Consider the following 22676-nt stretch of genomic DNA (forward strand, 5'->3'; position numbering starts at 1 on the left):
TTTAGCATGGTTTCCAGATCCATGTCACTTGGGTGTGACATGCTTGCCAGACCCATTCTTTGAGGTTTATCTTAGGCAACCCATTCATCTCGTAGCCCCACCTAAACGATTCTAAGTAAATCTCTTGCCTATTTTCCTTTACTTTTGAACTAAAAAAAAGGTAAATTTCTTGCCAGAGCAAACAATGGGATGAAGGAAGTTTCAGGACATGATTTTTTTCCCTTATTCTTTTTGGCTCCACAATATAGACATTGATTTTTTTAGAATAAATATTATATATAACACTGATAATTTTATATCAAAATTATTTTTATATCAATCTTACCATTAAGTTGTGCATTTGAGATTTTTCATCGCCTTGCTAGACCCAAGGCGCCTGAGATGGCATGGTTGCCAGACCTAGTCGCAGGTCTGGCGTGATTCTCGATCCAGGTGCACGGGTTTAGCATGGATAACAGACTCATATGCCTAGTTCTAAAATGGTTAGAAGGCTCAGACGCGCGGGTTTAATATAGTAATATGAGTCTAATATGGTTACTAAATTCAAGATACCTAGACATAGAGTTGATGGTTACCCAAGTCTAGAATAATGTACTTCTAACTACTATTATAATAACTATTTATATTATTTAGTAATCAGCTTGCAGCAACATGTGGGTTGTTTGTCTAGTTACAAATAAAGAAATATGTGTTTGGTATTGCGGTAGCTGTTATGGTCGTGGTTTGAAAAAAGTTGTTTTATAAAAAGTACTTTTAGTTGAGGTTGGTTTGAAAAAATAGGTGTTTGGTTAAAACTGTGGTTGAAATTGAGGTTGAATAAAAAGTAGTTTAATATGTTTGGTTAAGAGTACTTTTTAAATTGAGGTTATAAAATAATTTTAAAAATATATATTAATACTGATGGTTTTTAATTTAAATGTTATGGATTTAACTATTGCTATTACTTCATAAAATAAATAATACTTTATATAAAATTAGATAAAATATTATCAGAAATAAAATTGATTTGATATTACAGTGCAAGTGAATTTAATTCACTCTACACTAGTTTTTTAAGAAAAAAAATATTGTTTACATGACAATGTGAGTAAATTTAATTCACTCTAAACTAGTTTTTTTTTTTTTTTTTTTTTAAAAATATATACAAAAAATAAACACACTTAAAAAAAAAAAACTAGCATGTGAACAGTGCAAATAAATTGCATTGTTGGCGTGCACAGTGCAAGTGAATTACATTGTGCACATAAATTAAATTTCAAAAAGCAGCCATGAACTGCTTCTCAAAATTCACGTGCAGAACGTGAATTTATATGGACTCCACCAATATTTATTTGTATTTTTAATATAACCAAATGGATTGTTTGTTGTGGTTGGTTAAAACGCAGAAGCAACCACGCAAACAAACAAACGGGCTCATTTGAATTATAGATTTGCAATCCAATGTGGAGCTGCCGCGATTGACTTCTATGAGAGACTCATGTGACTGGAGCATGACGTTGATCCAACGTCTGATTTGGCTGGTCTGGCTGCCAAGGCTCGTTGGACTACTGAGTTGGAGTTGCCGTGGTCTGAAGTTGGTAGTCGAGCTTGAGACTTTTGTCTTCCGTGTGGTTGGCTGGTCGGGGCAGAGGCTGTGGTGGCGTGGGCTGGTGCTTGGGGAAGCTGTGGTGTTGGGATTGGGTAGTGGACCGATCTGCTGTGACTGATGGGTGAGTAGTGGTGGCTGGTGGATGTGGACTGGGCTGGAATTTGTTTGGGGAAAATATATTTAAAGGCATGTTTGGCTGAGTGTATTTTTTTTTCCAGATCTGCTGCTGCCATCCCGGGAAAGAATCTTACCAGCACACAATGTTTGCCGACACATGATAAAGTTTTGTCGAAGTTCCTACATTATTTCAAACCATGACATACTAGTATACTACCCACTTTTCCTGTTCGCATGTCAACTATATGGACAGGAGAAAAGCACGGAACTGATTAAGCAAGAAGAGCTTCCAGGTTGTTTCACTAACAGCTTTGTGCTTCAGGAATCTGGAACAATATTTACAGTACTTGATGCTTATCAAATGCTGAAGCTGCAGATGATGGAAAATGTATCAAAATCAATGGCTCTAATGTAATGGATATAATGTAAGGGCAAAAAAAAAAAAAACATTTTGATTAGCATGCTTGTGATTTGCCATATCCGTACCATGCTAGCTCATTTTGTTGCGGGAGTCGTAGCAATGCAGTACAATCTTGAAGGTACGTCCTCTCAGCAAACAGAGACGTTTAAAATAATGCGCATTTTGAATGTTGTAATGGGTACCTAACGTATCTTGCCAGCTCAGAAACAAGATTCTAAAAACATTAAATCAAATTCATGAGGGGCACTTGTTCAGTGTAAAAGCATTTCTCAAGAACTGGAAAATCGTACCTGCATTTTCTAGTTCATCTTCCAAAATTGTTTATTTTCTCCTAAAATATAGCTTTAGTTTTAATTATTTTACCTCTTAACAAGCTTTCCTAGAAGAGACACCGTCGAAACCAAGGATGAAGAAGGAGGTATTATCAGTAAAAGGAAGGTAAAAGCAGATCCTTGCACAGAATACCGGTTCTTACAGGCATTCTACCTGCAAGAGATCGAAATATAGGGCAAGCCTGTCAAGACGAGTGATTTTATCCTTTTGTATAGTGAAGGAGTGGCAAGTCTCGTCAATACTACACCTTGGATGTTAAATATCGAGGAAGCATCTAGATGTTGACATAAAGCAACCTAGACCGAACCCAGCATCAGCATGCTTCCATCACCCCCACCCTGAATACGACATATCCTCAGTAATCAAACGACAACCCAGATTGTCTTCTTTTTCAATCATTAGTGACTCGTCAAGTCTCATCAATTAAAATTATTTGTGATTATCCGAATTTTTTTGTTTGAAAAATGACATGGTAAGAATAAATTTTCAAAAGAATACCACCGTTAGATAAAGTTTTAGAGAAATAACATGATTTTAATACAAATCATGATTCATAATCATGATTTTAATATAAATCGTGATTTAGAATCACAAGTTTAATAAAAACCATGATATTGATTAGTGGTTACATAATACAATTGCTTTGCAAAATCATGTTTTTGAAAACAACCGCTATTTAGAATCATGTTTTTAATACAAATTGTGATTCATAATCATAATTTTAATATAAAATACGATTTAGAATCATAAGTTTAATAAAAATCACGATCTTGAATAGCATTTGTATAATACAATTGCGATTTTGAATCGCGGTTATGATGGGTATACAATCCCTTCTTTGTTCTCAATGGTCGCCGCTCCTTTAGAAGAAAAACCTTAAAACCCAGAACAAAACTAACCTCCAATCGCCCAAAACAACCTGTAATCCTTCACCAAAACACTAGAATCATCTTTTCTTTGTCCCAACTAGTCTTTTAACTATTTGTTTTTTTGTTGCAAATCATTGTCCCAAACTTATATTGATAACCTCCCCACTGCTACAACCGGTGGAATCGCCACCTAGACATAAAAAAATTAAGGTAAAACAACTACATTGTCTCTTACTTTTATGGGTTTTATTATTGAATTGATAAATTTTAAGTTTTGATTTATGACTATTTGTGTTGTCTTTGATAATTAGGTATTTTGTTTATCTTGAGATAATGTTAGGTTTAGAGTGTTGCAATTATGTATTTTTAATATAATTGATGTTATTTATGGAATCAATTAGGTTTGAATTAGAGAAATTAGGGTTTAAATTAATTATTAGGTTACTTGCCAAATTTAATAATATTTTTTGAATTGAGATAAATTTTGTTTTAATGGATGAAAGTAGATAGACATTTAATCAACTAGTATTATTAATAAAGTTATGGTCAAAATCTTAGCAACTAGAGTCTGCATTGAATTTTGGTAAAAACATCATAATTGAGGATTTTGTTCAATTAAGATCATTTAGTTTTTAATTGATGCAATTAGATATATTTTCATTTATATTATTAAAGTTAAGTAATATCAATTAGGGTTTGCATTGAATTATGATATAATTGTTTTTTGATGAAATGTGTATTATTATTTTACATAATATGTCATCAAACTTCTTTATGTTGTATCATTATGGTTGATGTTAGTAAATGATGAAAAATAATTGTATTATTGATGTTTTAATAGGTTGTTTAGAATTCTTTTTTAGAAGATGATATACATTAGTTACTCCTGTTATATGCATATTGGCCATAGATTTATGGACAACAATTGTCCCTCTCAAATTTTTTAGCTTGTTGAGATGCATTGCCCGAATCGTGTAATGCAACAATTTAGATTTAAGCAACACATCTTGTCTAATATAGATACAAGCAATCAATTGCATTTTATTAGTTGTTTAGGTAGACACGCTGGTTATAATTGAATGATTCACAATCTTTAGCATATATTGACATGGAATGCATAATTTTTATTTTATTTTTAGAGAGGTGCATCCTTAATTTTCAATGAGGAATACATGAACTGGTACTTGAGTATAACATGTCAAACTATTGGACAAAACCCTGTGCATGTGTCTTTATGCAAGGAGATGTAGCATGAGCCATATGCATGTTAGATTCAAAATGTTATAACTATTTGTTACTTTTTATAGGCTTAGACAAAACCATTGCATTTTTTATGAATTAATAATTTTTATTTGCTTAATATTAAGTTGGAAAGTTTTTACGTGATTGTCAATGTGCTACAATTGATCTTCATGATCTTGATGATAATAGACTTGCTCATTATTATATATGCATTCTTTTGGTTCGAGACATATCGTACTATATTTGACATGTTAAGAGAGATAATAAGCCTAAATGATGTTGTCTATAAGGATATAACCACATAGACAAGTGGAAGTCGTGTTATTCATGAAAGTCTAATATAAGAAGACATACTAAACATAAGAAAGTTTTCAAGGAAAGCTTGAAGTTCATACAAATTTAAATCTATAAGCATGCAAAAACATAACTAATGGCAAACATGCTTTCAACACAAAAATAATAATAGAAAACAAGTATGCATACTAAGCATATATTCAAATTTACAATTAATATAAAATAAAAAAACCTAGCATGTATATTAATAATAGAATAACAATGCTTAAACTAAAACAATAAGTGTATACTGGCTTGTTGAAACACTTTAAAGTAATAAATCTTTTGCTATTGTCAATGATGAATCATTTATCCTTAAAGTTTTATTACTCTTCACTTGTGCAAATTAGGATGTTTACAATATATTTCTCAAGATTCCAACACCACCACTTTAGTTTAGATGCACTTCTAAACAATGTCTCTGAATAAAAAATTCTGTAACTCAAATATTTCTCAATAAAATGAACCTAAGCTCTAGATTTTAAAGAAAAATCAAGGCATAAAAGGGAGAATAAGAAACACTATAAATGAGGTGAGGAATAGTGTTTAATATCTGAAAAATTCAAGATGAAAACTCTTCATTCATTGTCATTTTTATAGGGAATTTTGAAAGTTAAAAGGTTGTAGAATTAATAAGAATTAATTCCCATCATTATCAACATTTAATTAGTCACCATAAATCAAGAATTAAATATAGAAAAACCAATGGATCTTTAAGTAGAAAAATCAAGAATTTTTAGATTAATTTCTCATTCATCTATTATTTATTTAATTAAAACAAAATTTCCAACAAAATATTATTGTATCAGTGAATTTTATATAGTCATTAATGCAATCTACACACACCCTATTATAATAATACCAAATAAGACACATTTCTATGCATTGGACTACTTTCAACATATTAAATACATCATGCTAGGTGACACTATAGAAACTATCCTAACTAAAGTTATTCTCAAAGTAAATGCTTATGAACTAATTTATATCGACCCCCTGTAATTGAACACGAAGCTGACAAAGGAATATCACAAAGCCTCAAAAATTCTATTTCACATATATAAGATCGATTGAACGTAACGTAATGTAATAATCTAATATTCAATTTAGTCAGCTTCTCATCCATTCATCAATTGCTAGATATATGAAAGCATAAATTAAAAAAAAAAAAAAGCCAAATGGCATGGGGATTTCACTGTAGCTCTAGAGACATATTATTGTGGATTGCAATAATGAAATTACCCTTTTGCCCTTTAATTGCTTAAACTTAAGCCTTTGATTTAGGGGTATTTAGGTTTTTTCATCTGCTTAGTGGTCATAGAAGATTGTTAGGTGTATGCGTCTTTTCTTATTTTTTAACACAACAAAACTACTTTTTTACCTCTAAAGTCAATAAAATTTAGAACTGTTGATAAATGGTTTTCTTGGCTTTTCACAATATTTGTAACAATAAAAAACTTCTTTGCTCCCAAGATAAAAAAAAAAAAAAAAAAGGATAGACTGCTTGATAAGAGTATTTCTATTTTTTCCAATTTTTATGTATAATAAAATAACATTTTTAGTCTCAGAAAAGACAAAAAATAAGCTTTGTTTTTTGGTGTATTTTGGTATTTTACATGGATATTTTGTGTAATTAAAAGGATCATGAGGGTGTTTTAGTATTTTTTACAATTTATTTTTTATTTTTTAATCAAAAAGTTGTTAGTGCGTGTTCCACATGCTCCAGTAAATGGGTGGCACCCGTGTTTTAAGATCCCACATTGGCGGGTGAGGGGTGTGTTGCTGGCCTTATAAGTGGTGCTGGTTGCCAAATTGTCATACGCGTTTTGGGACGTCAGGCTCAGAAGTGAGCTCGCGTCACCAGAAACAAAACCGTAAGGGCAGTAAGGCCCAAAGCGGACAATATATGGCTAGTTGGGCCGGGTCGTTACATTTGGTATCAGAGCCGACCTCACTAGCTGTCCGGTTGTGCCGACGGGGTCGTCGGACTCCTTAAGAGGGGTGGATTGTAAGATCCCACATCGGCGAGTGAGGGGTGTATTGCTGCCTTATAAGTGGTGCTGGTTGCCAACTTGTCATACGTGTTTTGGGACGTCAGGCTCAGAAGTGGGCTCGCGTCACCAAGAACAAAACCGTGAGGGTGGTAAGGCCCAAAGCGGACAATATATGGCAAATTGGGCCGGGCCATTACACGTGTTATTAAGGAGGTGCATATGACACTTCCCGGTAGCCAAATCTAGTCAATCGCCATCTAACTAGATGCACAGTTGTGCCCTCTTCAACATGGTATGGTCTATATAGACAAATAATAGTTTGATTGCCATCAATGATTGATTATTTATATTTTTTTTTCTTTTCTCTGTCCTCTCAATTAAAGTATACAATTGTCATCTTTGTTTGTCAAATCAGAAATGTTTATCATACCAAAGTAAATGGAGTCTGGCATGATTGCTAGATCCAAGTACCTTGGGTTTATAATGATTGCGAGACCCAAGGCACTTAGGTCTGGTATGATTGTTTATATGTGCAGCCTTACATTGTTTTGTTTTAATTATTGCTTTATAAATTTTATGTATGTGTCAGTTTCTAGTACAAAATTGTATGTTTTTTTATATTATTAATTTATTTTGATAGAAGAGTTTATTAAACATGAGCAGGTAAATTACATGTGTTGTGATGTTAGATATCTTGATCTTTATTTTTTTTTTCTTGGTTTTTTCAATTTTATTTTTGTTTGTTATTGATGCTTTTTTTTTTCATTACTTTACACAATGGTTATTGGGTTGTTTAATTAAATGCATACAAAAGTTTTTTGATTTACACGTAGGAGTTTTTGTGATATATGTGTGTGTGTGTGTGTGTGTGTGTGTGTGTGAAGAATCTGGTGGAGGAAACTATTTGGCCAATGCTTGCCCAAGAAAGTTTAAAGGTTTTAGGTGCTTTTAGGTTGCTTTCTCTTGAGAGAAAAAAATTACCTTCTAAGATAAGTGTTTGAGGTATGTACCATACTCATTTTATATATTGGGTTCGAATACATAAATAAATACATAAAATATTTTTATAGACATTTAACTAAGTTGTTCAAGTTCTTACAGTAACAAGGAGTTGATAAATATTTGTTACTCTTTACTTGCTAACAATTGTTGTGACTTTACTTCTCACTTAAAATTTGAGCTTTTATACTCTTTTTGTTTATCATGTCGCCTTTTTTTCCTTTACATTTTACAATTTAATTTTTATATGAAATTTCAAACAATTTAAGCAAGTTTTTTACATGCTACTTATTTGTTGCTTGAAAGCCAAATATATATATTTTAATGCTACATACCAACTCTTGATTGCTTGCTTAGAAAGTTCTTTTTTTCTTTTCATTATCACACAATTAAAAGCAGGGCGTGGACAATCTATCTAATTAGTTATAATCAGTGTGCTCTCACGAAAACACAAAAGTATATTATCTACTTCTAGCTTACAAGGTCATGTCTGTATGGATTTGAGATTAAACCTGTTTGTTAAATTTTTTTTTTTTTTTAATTTCTTTTCTATGGGGAGCTCTACGGCTCTACCTACTCTAAAACACCATGAAAAAAAGACGCGATACTAGGAAAACTACAGTATAAACCGTGTTTCAAGACCCCACTAGTTACAGAGAGCTTGGGAACAATCAAATGTTGCATTAATTTAAATGTTGTAGGTTTGAGTACATATGGTCCCGTTCTGTCCTCCAGAAAATTCAGCTAAGCTTCCAATGCCCTTGCCCTAGACCACCTAGCTAGCATATATTTCCTCCTAGGTAGCCTAGATTCTCCATATTCCAGAAAATTGAGAGAACATAAAATATCGGTTCTACGCCAAGTCTCCACCACTCTTTGAGAAATCCATAACCATGAAAAACATGGAAGAAAGCCTTAAAAGAGCAATGATGCTGAAGCTTTTCATAAGAAAGCTGAAGCGGGTTCTCTTACTCTCAGCTTCTAGAGGAGCGCCCAATGTGCGTGAAACCGGGTTTGATGAGGTGATGGAAGCTGCAAAAATAGTTCCAGCTGTTGATGTAAAGAAGGGACATTTTGCAGTAACTGCGATCAAGGGTGAAGAACCAAAAAGGTTTGTTGTGAATTTGGATTGCCTCTCAAATCCAGATTTCTTGAGCTTACTGGAGCAGGCTAAAGAGGAATATGGATTTCAACAGGAGGGAGTTCTTGCAGTCCCTTGTCGACCAGAAGAATTGCAGATGATTCTAGAAAAAAGAAGAAGGAGAAGGGCAAGCACCGAATGGTAGATTATATTTTGCTTGTAATGCTACCACCAAATTAATTTGCTCTTGAGGAAGAAATATATGGCTTTAATAATTTTCAGTTTAAGATTCTCCAACGCAGTTGTTCTTGCTTTCTTAGAGTAGAGAGACAGCACTGTTGATTCTTTTAACTGTACATTCGTTTATATGTTATAATGTTTGTTCTCCTTGATCTGCCTTCTACGTAAACATATAAACCCATATGAATCATGATGTACAAAAGAAATCAACTTACAAATCTGTTCATAAAATATGAATTTTAAGATTTCTTTAGTCTTGAAACAATTTATTATTTATCCTTTAGTGTTTACAATGTGATTGCCACATACTATTTCTCGGATCTACAAAATCTCTCTTATTCTAGATATCACAAATAATAATAAACAATAAACCAAATTTATAAATGGTAACTTTCTCATAACAATTATAAGAAGGAACATAAGATTTCACAAAAGAAAAATAAAAGAATAGAGTTGTTCTACATATTAAAAACTTTTTGGAATTTTTTATTTATATAGACAATTATGTAATTAATCTAATATTTTTTATTTAAAACTAAAATTTTATTTTATTTAAAAAGATATTTTTTTTCTAATGAAAGCTATTAGATTTATTCGGTTAAGTAGACATGTGAAAAAGAGAATTAAAATTAAATGGTAAGGGGTAAAATTGAAAAATAAAATAATTCAAAATAAATAAAGAGCAAAAAAAAAAAATGAAACTACAGTTGAAATAAAAACAAATAAGAAGACTTTTTATTTTTGATAGGCTAGCGTGAATCCCAAGAAAAAAGAGAGAAAAGAGAGGGAAGGATAAAAAATTGCATTCACTATAAGATTTAATGGTTTTACCAACAATAAATTATGTCGGTGTTTACACTAATATTCTGTCGATAATTATTTTATCGATGGATTTACGAATGGAAATTGTTCATAAAAAAAAACCTTGTCAATAATTTCTGATATGTCAGTAAGTCTGTCATTAATTAAAAAAAAATTACCAATGACTTTACAGATGGACAATATATGCCAAAAAAATTTACCCACTTCATCTTGTTGGTAATTCCATTGGTGAGTTGCAGTGACATTTACAGTAATTCTTCCAACTCTTTGGCATATACTGATGGAATAATTTCGTCGGTGATTTAACAGTTGTAGTTGTATTTGCAGTAATTATTTTTCCAAAAAATAAGTTTGTCGATAATTATTTTTCCAACTATTTGGAATATATCGACAAAATAAGTTTGTCGGTAACCCCGTCAATAATAATTTAAAAATATATTTTTAAAAAAAATCTATTGAACATAAACAGAAAATAATTTTAAAAAATAAATTTGTATAAAATTCAAGTATTTAAAGATCAATTATCTTAATATAAAAATCAAATATTTATTATAAATTTATACATTGAAATACAATGAAATTAGAACAAAGACGTTCGTTGGAGGAGGAGGAGGTTGGTCACTCTTGCACTCCTTGATCTAACAAGGTTGTCAACTCTAGAGATTGAGTGCTTGGGATTGATTGGAAGCACCTAACAGTTGAAACATTACAGGTTGTTTGCAAGTTCTCTGTTGTAGTGTTAGAGAGTCTGTACGCCCAATTTCTATCGAGTCCATCTAACGATCATGCCTCCAATCATAAATTTGAATTGAAATCCAAGTGGGTCAAAGAATTCTCCTCGTATCTCTCATTCAATTAGTTGTTATATATCTCTTGAAAATAAAAAATAAAAAAAAATAATCAAATTCAAGAAAATAATAACTAAGGAAAAAAATGGTTGAAAACCAACGTACCACAAAGTGTTGAGCTTGGATGTTGACGAATTGTTGCATTCTTTTTTGGCAATCATCACTCCACACGTGCATTTCCATAAAAAACTCTATTAGGCTTGGCTCACATCTAAGAGTTGTAGCTTATAAGATAAAAATGTTGTGAGTTAAATATATTTATAAATAACAACAAATTTAAAAAATAGATTTGATTAAAATAAATCTTACCATCTGCTTCGCATGCAAAATGAATAGAACAGAGTCGTCGGTGTACATGGTAATGAAAACGTGAATTTGTTGGCTTTGTTACCCCGCATCAAACTATGACTATCGTATGAAATGCTCAAACGTCACATGATGAATGTATTCCACCCATATATTCTTTAGGATATATGGCGGCTTGAAATCTTTTCGAACTACCACGTCATTTCAGCCTAGTAGAGCGCTTTCTTTAGCATATTTTTTAGATTTATTTTGCACCTTGTATTAAAAATCATGCAGCCTATATGGTACAAACATATTATCAATCAGTAAATGAAAAATGAAATTTTAATATTTGGAACTAAAAAAAATTATTCTAATTTCAATGTTACCTAGTTGCAGCGTGATTCTCTCGAACTCTACTCGCAACATTATCATTTGCTTTATCCCACTCATATTTAGCCTTGCAATAAAAATTTATTAAAAAAATTAATAATTTCAATAAAGTAAACAAATTAACATAATAAATAATAAAATTTTTAAGTTAATACTAACCTTAAATCTTGTAAGTCATGTATCGACTTGCGGTTTCTATTCAGAATGTTTAGAAACTTAACTCTATTGAAATAATGAAATTTTCATCAATAATTTAAATGCCGATGTTATTATTTGAACAAACCTCAATGTTTATGAATCTAGAAACAGATAAATTTAATGAAATATTATTTGTTCATAAATTCTTAAAAAAAACCAACTCAAAGCAAAACAAACTTACAAATTGATATATTTTGGTGTAAAAATATAAAAAGCATGTAGGAAAACATTTAATAATTTATAATGTTTTAAATAAAAAAAACTATAGAATTAAATTTTCAATCAGTTCAATATTAAAAAAAATCGATAAATATAATTTTTTTAAAAAAGAAGAAGACAATCTTAGGAAAAAGAAAAAAAACATGTAAAACCAAAAACAAATGTGTCGAAAAACACAATAAAGAAAAAAAGAAGAACAAAACACAAAAAAATAAATAAAAAAAAAAACATGTAAAAAAACTACAATACTTTCCGGCACGTTTTAGAATATTAGTTAATTAGTTATAATGTTAGCATGCATTAAGGGTATCACTCAAAAGCTTTTAGGGATTCGTGTGTGTGTGTATAGTTATGGATTATAAACAGTAGAGTATTACTCATTATTATTTATTGATAGTGATAAAAGTTATTTTTATTTAAAAATATATTAAAATAATATTTTTTATTTTTAAAATTTTAATTTTAATATTAATATATCAAAATAATCTAAAAATATTAAAAAATTAATTTAAATTTTAAATTTTTTTTTAAAAAAATATAATGGATCTTAATACTTAAACTTGGCTTAGATTCATATATTTAGAATTTAGCTATTTAAATTTAATCAATTAATATTTTCAATTTAGAAGGGCAGGCCTTGCTTTCTCGTTAAACCCAGAAGGCCATTTAATTTGAAACCTAGGCGAGTAATAAGCCAACCATACTCGAGCGGCTGTGCAGCAAAGCAGAGAAGTTGTTCTCTGATCTGATTGGCTAAACCAAAATAGCAATGGAGAGAGTGGTATTCTATAAATAAACCCAAACCATACTCGCATCCTTTAACCTCTCGAAGCATCATCTCTCTCTCTCTCTCTCGATCCCAAACTTCCTTTCAACCTGTTTTTCAATCCTCCAATTTCCCTCCAAAATTTATGGAAAATTCCCTTACTTTCTCTACAATTACCCTAAACCCACTAAAACCCTAATCTTCTTTCTTTCTTTCTTTTAGATACTTCCTCTAGGGTATATCAAATTAATCAACTACCTACTCACAATTACTCTTGCTTTATTTTCCTATTTTTCTTTGTCAATTGTCTAATTTATTTGTGGGTTTTCTTTTCTCTCTTGCCTATTGAAGAATTATCATTCCTTTGTTCAAATCGTTGCTTGGTTTTTAGATTAGGGTTTTTTTTTTTTCCTTTCTGCTTGTTTTCCTGAGAAAACTAGGGCAGAAAGAAAGAAAACAAGATTCTCTTTTCTTATGATTCTTCCACGTCGTATAATCTATGGTTATCTTCAAGAATCACTGGTGAAATGGTGGTTGATTTGAAAAAGCCTTGATTTTTATTGACATGAGGGTTCAAATATGAGCAATGGAGGTGAAGACAATACACCGGGAAGACCCAAATCCGATGACTTTGGTCGTGCTGTTTCAAGAATGGCAGTGGCTCAGATATGTGAGAGTGTGGGCTTTCATGGGTTTAAGGAATCTGCTTTGGATTCTCTCAATGATATCACAATCCGATACCTCTGTGACCTAGGCAAGATCGCAAGCTTCTATGCCAATTTATCAGGTAGAACCCAATGTAATTTCTTTGATATAGTTAGAAGTTTTGAAGATATAGTAGGAGCTTCACAAGGGTTTTTAGGTGCGTCCATTTCTGGTAATTGTCTTGTTAATTCTGGTACGATTAAAGAAATTATTGACTTTGTTGGTTCTAATGATGAGATTCCGTTTGCGCAACCGGTGCCAAGGTTTCCTGTTACTAGGGTTAGAAAGTTAATTCCTAGTTTTGAAAGTATGAGTGAAGCGCCACCTGGGAAGCATATTCCGGCATGGTTGCCTGCTTTGCCTGATCCTCACACGTATTTGCATACACCCATGTGGAATGAGAGGGCTGTGGATCCCCGTGCAGAAAAGATTGAGCAAGCTAGGCAGAGGAGAAAGGCAGAAAGGGCTTTGTTGAGTTTGCAGCAGAGGTTGTTGAGTAATGGCTCAGCAGGGGCTTCATCTTTGGGGGTCAGTAATAATGTGAAAGAATTGGGAGTAGTTGAGAGTAATCAATTTCTTGCCACTCCGTTGGAGTCTGGGAAGAAGGATGTCTCTCCAGTTGTGTTGCCAGATAAGCTAAAAAACCATGTTTCTGTGATGGAGGCATTTGCACCTGTCATTGAAGCAGCAAAAGAAGGCGGGATTTGTGATGATGTAGATGTTGAGAGGAAGAGTCTTCCTGAAAAGAGGCTTGCTGTGGCGTTTAAGTTTAAGACTGGGAAGAAGTTGTTAGGAGAGTCTTTGGATCTGAGTCTTTTGAAGAAGGGTGAGGGGAGAACGGGGTTTTGGTTAGGGCGCGATGATGAGAGGGATGACAAGAAGAGGAGAGCAGAGTATATACTTAGGCAGTCAATGGAAAACCCACAAGAGCTTACACAGTTGTAAACTATTTTCTTGTCTGACTGGCTCATTCAGAAGTTGCTTTTAGTAGGGGCTATTGGTTCTCCAATTATTTCAGGGGCATATTTATTGTTCCTGCGTGGATTTTATGAGATTCTGTTGTGAGTGTCCCATGCGATCCTACTAACAATTTTTGAGGTATGTGAATGCTTATGTTTATGTTACTTTAGCTTTAGTCTCAACTGATTCTTTGACGGTGAAGTTTGTGCTTCTTTGTTCCGTCATTAGATGTTGTATCATCACATTGAATTTTATTGTGGGATGGACCAAGTGTGCTCTTTGATTCTGGCTCTTATCGTCAATATTCTGTTTTTGTACATGCAACAAAATATTCTGTTTAGGGTACAATGCATTTCCACATAAGCTCGTTAATGCCATTACAAAATTTTCTTGTACTGGACATTTTATTCTTAAGTTTTTATGAAGGGAAGATATTGGGTTTATGATGAAGGTCTTATCACCACCATTGTGTGCGTGTAAAGAAAGTTTCTAATAGAAACAATTTTAGAAGGACCATTGTAACTCAAGAAGGAATAAACATAATAAATATTGCTCAAAAGTTGGTGACGTGAAAATTTAGAAGTCTTGTAAGATTGAATTTAAGTGGATGATGTTGTGTTAGATGAGGCTGTAATAAGTGCAGACTTATGCTATATATCATGGGTGAATTTCCATTCATTTCCGTTCTACATAGCAAACCCAATTTCAAAAGTTAACTACATATAGTTTGCTAGCAAGAAAATTGGTCTTCAACATGAATTTTTGCCCCTGCCCACAGTATTGTTTTTATGCATGTATATTAATTTTTGGCTTTTATTGTATTCTGGAGGAGCATGTTGATTACTACTAGTTATATGCCATTTTGCCAAGATGTCATAGAAAGCAATATCTTTTTTTATCGTTCACCCCTGCATGGTTTCTGTATCACCCACCAGTATAATTTTGCACCTGACCTGATAACACATGAAAACCAGATGTTGATACTGTTGCATTCCTGAATTGCTCAACCTTTCTTTGTATCTAAAGGGCTTCAATAACAGACAAGAACAAACCAGAGATTAAGAGTTCGGTAAAATATTAATGCAAAAAGCTTGTAGCGCAGGGATAATGATAAAAGGAATTGGAAATGTGTAGCAGATTCAATAAAGCAGTTTCCATACCTAATTCAAGTCACTGACTTTAGGCCTTGATGTTCTTAGTACATACAGTTTGGAACCTAGGAGATGTAGAAGGTAAACTCTCTGCTTTCACACTGTGTGAAGAAGTTTGACTTATGTCATCTTTCATGTCCTCCATTTATCAAATTAGATGCAGCAGGAGAGGAATTTGGATAGAATCACATGGCGACATGGTCATCCCCTGCTTTTATCCACAGTTAGACAACCCAGCTGGGAAATAAAAGCTGATTAGTGCTGCCAAGTGCTATGTCACATTATTTGTGCTATGAGATGTCTGGATTGAAGGGACATCCCATCAATCCAGACCATGCTTGTCAGTCTAATGTTGTGCTGCGGAGAACAATTTGTTTGATTTAGTGTCAAATAACTCAGGGATGGTAAGTTTATTGCTATTCACAACAATGCGTGCATCTGGGCCAAATTATATTCTTTTTGTTATAGAATTAAGAAGTAATTGCTTGTGTGTATGTTGAAACAGTTATACTCTTCCATTCTGTTCTATTCGGATTGCAGAGTGTCCTCTGATCAGTAATGTCCTTATAAGCAATGAAGTAGTTATTTATTTGAATTCAATTCGCTGTAGATTTGGTCCATTTTGGATGTTGATTCTTTTCAGGCCAGCTGCTTTATAATAACATTCAGGAAGTCGATTTATTTACGGTGAAAATAAGTAAGAGAAACCTCAAGTGCGCAAGCAATGTTGATAAATTGTAGCTTATGCTTTTACATATAGCATTGGTTATTTGACTTCAATGCCAGCATCAAGTTGCTAAAGTTGAAAAACTACCAGTTCTCGCGACGAAGGACGAAGATATCAGAATCAAGAAACAATAATTTATATGAATAAAAATTCGTCCATGAGAGTTGAGAAAGCCATTAATGTTTTCGAGCAGGACATCTCAATTCCTCCAGTTAATCAAACCAAAGAGGACCCTTCGACGAGTGCTTTTGAGAACAGAGGGGGCAGGTAAAGCAAAACGTGCAAAATGAATCTTCTTTCTCGCATATTGAATACATTCCTTCTCTTCCCTCCAATCCAAACAATCCGGTTGCGGTGAGAAGAGAGTATTGTCCTATCCTGGTAGGAGAGGATAAAGTTACCCACTAAAACGGTATCCCCATGAAATCTTTTTGATTTCTCTGCGTATCATCCTGGTGAAATTTCCTGAGTGCGTGGATTGATCATAAAAAAAATAGAAGCAGTCAAGACAAGGTTACCCCTTCGTCATAATTCATCATTCAGGTTCCACAAGCATGCCCTGCCTGGATTCAAATAGAAAACTCTAATGCAACTGGTGAAAACAACACATCAACTGAATTCTAGTTAAATGACTGTGATGAGAAATATAAGACCATTACAAATCCAAAGAAAAAATCATAATTATATAATCCCAATAACTTGACAGTAGCATTATTGAGTTGACGAAGTTCTCTCAGAGTGTTAATTTGATTGAGAAACATTGGTCTTCTTAAAAATGTCGGACGTGAACCTTCCATTTCTTCAATGACCTTAATGCTTTAATTTCATGTCGATTTCTGGAACAAATACTTTTCCACGATGGTTGAAGATCATGAAATCCAGGTTGTCTGGCAAAGAAACCATCCTGCATTGAAGAATATATGAATAATGTCAATGGCCAATTATTTTGAAAAAATAACATTACAAGCAGTCACATTAGGTGTAATTAACATCTCTAATGCACGAGAATCAAGTAACAAATTTGACAGAGTATTTGGCCATGTTCAGCCTATTCCTAGTCTAGGCTAGACATATGTGGAGTTGATTGCCATTGTAAGTAGTAGCCAACAAAAAAGAATTGTGCAAGTAGTCAGATTTTTACGAGGCAATAAGGAGCTGACTTGGGTCTTAATTGTTCTCTGTATTTCATGAATCACTGTTCAATGTGTTCATCTTATACTTTGCTAATTAAGCTAGCAACAACTGAAAACAATCTTCAAGCAATAATTGCAATCTAAACACAATCAACTACAATGCAACACAATAACAAAGCATGCGTCCAAGCAGAGAACACAAGCAATTAAAATAAAACCATCTAAGATGGAAACCTATGGGGACACTAATCAATGAGAACAAGATTGCTATTTCCATAAGGAATTTCCAAATAACACAATAAACCCAATTGACAAGATATCCACCAATGGCTCCATGACTAACAGAGTTTTGGAACACACCCAAGTGTGTACAACCATGAAAACAACCGCTGTGCCTTGATCTAGAACTACCCAAACCCAAGAATGAGGACATCTCTTTTTTATGGCTTGAGGGAAAACACAAGCCAAATACAAGGCTGACATGTTCTGGTCCTTAAACTGACTTCGTGTCTCTATGCTCTATATTTTTTTAAGGGTTAACGTTGTCATCTATCACTTGCAACACCAAGCCTACATCTAAGTTAATCCAGCCCAATAACACAAGTAGTAAGCCAAGAGGCCATTGCCACTGTCAAGGCTTCATAAAAATCAAAAGCCCTCTTGCATATCAAGCAAATTTTAGTTTGATTTAGTCCCTTGTAGTTTGAAATCTTCACTCAAACAAGCTTAACATTTACATGTACATGATTATGCTCCCCAAGGCACACCGTAGAGTAAACATATAAATGACGATGATGAAATGGTAAGCTACAGTACCATGTAAAATTCCTAAGATATTTAATCATCAATCAGAATGTATTCATGCTATATGAAGGTACAACAACCCAATTAAAGGATCCTTAAGGATTTCAATTTGTTCCTTAACTATCAAGTTATGATCTATAAGATACAGCGACCCTGTCCAGAAGACCATATCATGTGGCATGAATTAACAGGAATTGCACTTGAGACAATTGTTACTGGACAGCGATGGCAAATTTAAACAACAATTTGAGGTTCAGAAGATGAAAAGTCAGAAGAGATAAAACAATTCCATGGTTTTCTTCCACTCCATGTAGGAAAATTCAGGACCATCTCATGACTTAAAAAAGGATATTTTCCTTATATCTGCCAGAAACCATGCAACAGGTAGCTAAATTATATCTAAGTTTGCCATTTTCAATATAAAGTGAAAATAACAACACTACATCATTTGTTTCAAAGAACAGCATCCTGTATGGGTTTTTCAAAATGGAATGAGAATAGCATTGTATGGCACCCAAAGGAAAGAAACCTCCGGAAATAAGTGTAACAACTAGCAAGAGTATGCAAGCAAACATGCTCTTGATGAACCAAATCACTTAAAGTTCTGTAGTGTGGGTTCATTGCTTAATAAGCATGTTAATCCAGATACCATGCATCAACCAACTCAAGGAAGCTAGAAATAGTTCAAACTCATTTCAACCAGAAAGAAGACTTTCAATAGGAGTTTACAACAGAAGGACAACACCCATCTCTATGGAAACCAATTTCAGTGGCTGTTTATTTTCAATCTAAAACATAAAAATAACAGACTCCTTCATGGGAACTGATTACCTCAATAAATGACGCTCAAATACAAGCAAACCAGTCTTTTTTACTACTACTACTACTACTCTCAATTTCTTAAAGAGTAATCTGACTGCTTGACACTGAATTACCCACATCGACACTTTTAAAAACAAAAATATTTTCAAAATCATTGCTTCTTTTCTTTCTTTTTTCAACTAGAAAGAAATCCAAATAGACAAAAATAAGAGCGAAAAATTAAAAAAGAAAAAAGAAGAGAGAGAAACAGTAACCTATTCTCATCAGAATGTGGATGAATAGAGAGGAAGTTGCCAGGCACAGTTAATGCTGCCCACATACACAAAACCAGCCCCACAATCAATTCCACCACCACCTGCATAAACACCCAACCCAACCAAAACAGCATAAATATATGTGTACATATAAAAGGAAAAGATGAGTATAGAGATTGGTATGATACACTGAAAGGAGGTCCAGAAAACTCATCCTCTGTAATCTTCAGCAAACCCCGATCTGCACCATCATCATCCATCACGATTAAACAGGATTATAATTGAAAAAAAAAAAAAAAAAGCAAAAACGATTCAAGAGAGAGAGGATGGTGGACAAACATTGACTGGTAGAATAAGCGGCATGAGAGAGAATCAAGACTCCAGCCAATCCCATCACAAATCCTACAGAAAAACCCATTTTTATTAACTATCTAATCTATCTGATCGGCACTGTAAAGTATACTAAGCTACGCTGAGCTAAGCTATTCCGAGGGCGAGAGGTTCCCTTCAGATTTGTGTTTTTCTGTTTTTTTTTTTTTTTTTTGGTTGTTTTATAAAGCAAACGACACGACGTTGTTTTCTGTCACACGTTACCTAAAAAGCACCGTTTTTCGAAAATATCCACCCTGCCTCTCCCCGAGTATACGCATCGTATTACACTATTACTATTTAGTTTACTACTCCAAATTCTAATACAATTGCAATTTCGATTACAATTACGGTCCGATTGTTTGTTTGCATAGTGATTTTTTTTATTTAATAATATTATGAAAAATAGATTGAAAAATATTTTTTAGTATTTGACTATATCATAAAAAATAAGTTGAAAATAAATTTTTAATATTTTTTTTCAAGTTTATTAAAATAATAAGAAAAAAGTCTTACAAATTGAAAAAAAATCTAATTTCATAAATTATCTCAAATTAATAAATAATAATTAAAATAATATAGATCGAATCTAATAATAAAAAAGTTAAAAGATGATGAAATAAAAAAAATTATAATTTTATAAATTATTTCAAATAAAATAAATAACAATAAAAAAAATGAGGTCAAATCTAATAGATAAAAAATTTCAATTAAAAAAATAATAAGAGAAAAACAAATAACAATCATAAAAATAAAAGCCAAAGTTGATGTAGAAATCAAATTCTAAGGGATGAAATTGAAGAAAAAAAGATTCGAAACAAAATATATAGCAAATAACATGACATTTTTAAATTTTTCACAACTCCTGTAAAGTATTTTCCTGTCCAAAATAAAAAGAAAACACTTTTCTGGAAACCAAGTCAAATTTTCCTTTAACTGAAAAGTGTTTTCTATTGACTAATTTTTCTAATAACAAATAAAAGCATGAAAGATTGGAAAGTGGTGTCCAGGAAACCACTTTCCGTAAAACAAACGGGGCCTACATAACACATTTTTATTGTTGCTTTTATCTTAAATCACCATGCATAGGCTTTTTTATATCCATTTTTCAAACTTTTTATTTTAGTTTTTTCATACTAATACTTAATGTTTGTATCAATTTATACATTATAAGAAATTTCAAATTTTTACGCATTCAATCCTTATTGTTTGAGAATTTTATGTTTAGATCATAAACTTTATTTCATTTGTATTTTGGTCCCTGTCAAGGGTAAGAGAGGAAGTTACCACAAAAAAAAAGAGGAGAGAGAAAATATTTGATCGATCACCTTGCAACAACAAAAAAGATCAATCTTTATATCAATGAGTTTGTCTTAAAAAATGGAGTTTCATGAAGGTAGTTTTGAACTTTCATCTTGTTGGAAAAAGTAGATCAAAGCTTTGGAAAGTTTTTTAAATCAGTCTAATTTTTTTTGGACTAATCTTACAGTATTTTGGGGTTAAAAATAGGTTTAATTGGAATTGGCAACAATAATTTTTAGGTGTTTTCAAGTAAAAGTAAGTTAAAGTAGAGTTTTTAGGTCTTAGAACCCAAAAAACTAACATTTCAACCTTCGAATGTGGCCGAGATTTGAACTAGATGATGACCCATTTCCTATTTTATTTTGTATTTTAAAAAGAGTATTGCACGGGTTTGACATTATAAGCCCAAGCATACACGGGCCTTTTTTTTTTTACTAAGCACTTAAGCCAATCCTCTTAGCCCTAGCGACTATCTTTTTTATATCACCCTTTTGCATTGAATACATGAACAAGAATACATGTACAAGAACACACACATTCAATGATTATTACAATTATTTTCTTGAATATTATTTACTGCAAATACTTGTTTTTGAACAAAAATACATGCGTACATAAACTACGCTCCTCCTCTGAACATTTGACTACTTTGCATCTGGATTTTCTTCAACCTTACTTGTTAGTTAAGTGCTATAAAATCAATCTTCCTATTATGGACGATGATATTTTTTAGTTGGATCAGCCAATGAACTTTTTTCTCTACTGTTATTATAGGTGAGTTGTTGTTCTTGCTACTTGACTAGTTGTACCAACTTGTTATAGGTCTCATATCATTTAAAGAGGACAACACACTCATGCAGAAAAAGAAACAAGATATATATATATATATATATATATATATATATATATATATATATATATATATATATATATATTGGGATGACAATCTTTATTTTAGTTGCAGTAATAAAGCCAAAAAGGAGAAAGAAAAAACATAATTATCAAACCTAGTTCAACCCGGAAGGTTGACTTGGAACTTGGGCAACCCAGGCCTTGGCCAGGTTTGAAGTAGATAAAACCGGGCCTGTAATTGGCTCAATGAAACCCGGATGACCCATCAAGTCAACCTGAAAATCAGGTGACCTTGCATAACTTGGGTGAAACCTTTTATTATTATTATTATTATTATTATTATTATTATTATTATTATGCTTACATATTTTTAATATTCCAAGAAAAATAATTTATGAAATCTAGCCTAACATTTTTTTTTTGTAGCATGTTTATGAACTTTTCAATGTGGAACAAATGTATATTTATGGGTTGTGTCATGTGTTCTCAAAGTACATGAGCATTTAATAGAACAAAAAAATTATTATTGAAGACAAAATATACAAAAAGCATAGACATTACCTCATGTATAGGGGGGACAATCAGAGATTTTTCTCTTGGTTAACCTAACTTCATGCACGTGAGCATACTATCCCTTTTCTTATTGGTTATTGGCCTATGAAAAAATTCACTATATAAACACTAGAAGAATGTTTTATTTTTTTAATGTGGGATCGGAACCCCATTAATATATATACTATATATTCATAAGAAAAAAAAATGTTTTTTCAATATAGAATAAGAAACCTTTTTTGGTTTAAAAACTTCAACTTAAAATAAAAAAAATAGTATATTTTTAATATGGGATTA

General features: G+C 32.4%; 3 protein-coding genes across 3 annotated transcripts; 2 read left to right on the plus strand and 1 right to left on the minus strand.

Annotated features, from left to right (window-relative positions):
* Positions 1-8798: 8798 nt before the first annotated feature.
* LOC118048323 (auxin-induced protein 6B) lies at positions 8799-9182 on the plus strand. Its single transcript, XM_035057940.2, has one exon. It carries the CDS (start codon positions 8799-8801, stop codon positions 9180-9182), a length of 384 nt encoding a protein of 127 aa, XP_034913831.2.
* A 3610-nt stretch (positions 9183-12792) lies between these two features.
* On the plus strand, positions 12793-16164 carry LOC118048277 (transcription initiation factor TFIID subunit 8). Its single transcript, XM_035057885.2, has 2 exons — positions 12793-14551; positions 15722-16164. The coding sequence occupies exon 1, from the start codon at positions 13328-13330 to the stop codon at positions 14396-14398; it is 1071 nt and encodes a 356-aa protein (XP_034913776.1). The 5' UTR covers positions 12793-13327; the 3' UTR covers positions 14399-14551; positions 15722-16164.
* Positions 16165-16794: 630 nt separating this feature from the next.
* LOC118048322 (membrane magnesium transporter) lies at positions 16795-19855 on the minus strand. Its single transcript, XM_035057939.2, has 4 exons — positions 19644-19855; positions 19493-19545; positions 19305-19405; positions 16795-17195 (listed from the first exon to the last, which is right to left on the minus strand). The coding sequence occupies exons 1-4, from the start codon at positions 19720-19722 to the stop codon at positions 17102-17104; spliced, it is 327 nt and encodes a 108-aa protein (XP_034913830.1). The 5' UTR covers positions 19723-19855; the 3' UTR covers positions 16795-17101.
* Between the last annotated feature and the right edge of the window lie 2821 nt (positions 19856-22676).

This window comes from Populus alba, chromosome 6, assembly GCF_005239225.2.
Source record: "Populus alba chromosome 6, ASM523922v2, whole genome shotgun sequence".
In the NCBI taxonomy this organism is placed as follows: Eukaryota; Viridiplantae; Streptophyta; class Magnoliopsida; order Malpighiales; family Salicaceae; genus Populus; species Populus alba.

Bases quoted from the DNA above. Each gene is read 5' to 3' on its own strand.
- LOC118048323 (XM_035057940.2), top strand. From the start codon at position 8,799: ATGGAAGAAAGCCTTAAAAGAGCAATGATGCTGAAGCTTTTCATAAGA.
- LOC118048277 (XM_035057885.2), top strand. From the start codon at position 13,328: ATGAGCAATGGAGGTGAAGACAATACACCGGGAAGACCCAAATCCGAT.
- LOC118048322 (XM_035057939.2), bottom strand. From the start codon at position 19,722: ATGGGTTTTTCTGTAGGATTTGTGATGGGATTGGCTGGAGTCTTGATT. The intron at 19,406-19,492 runs GTATCATACCAA...GTGTTTATGCAG, and splicing joins TTTCTGGACCTCCTTTCAGT to GTGGTGGTGGAATTGATTGT. The intron at 17,196-19,304 runs GTTACTGTTTCT...TCTTCAATGCAG, and splicing joins CCACATTCTGATGAGAATAG to GATGGTTTCTTTGCCAGACA.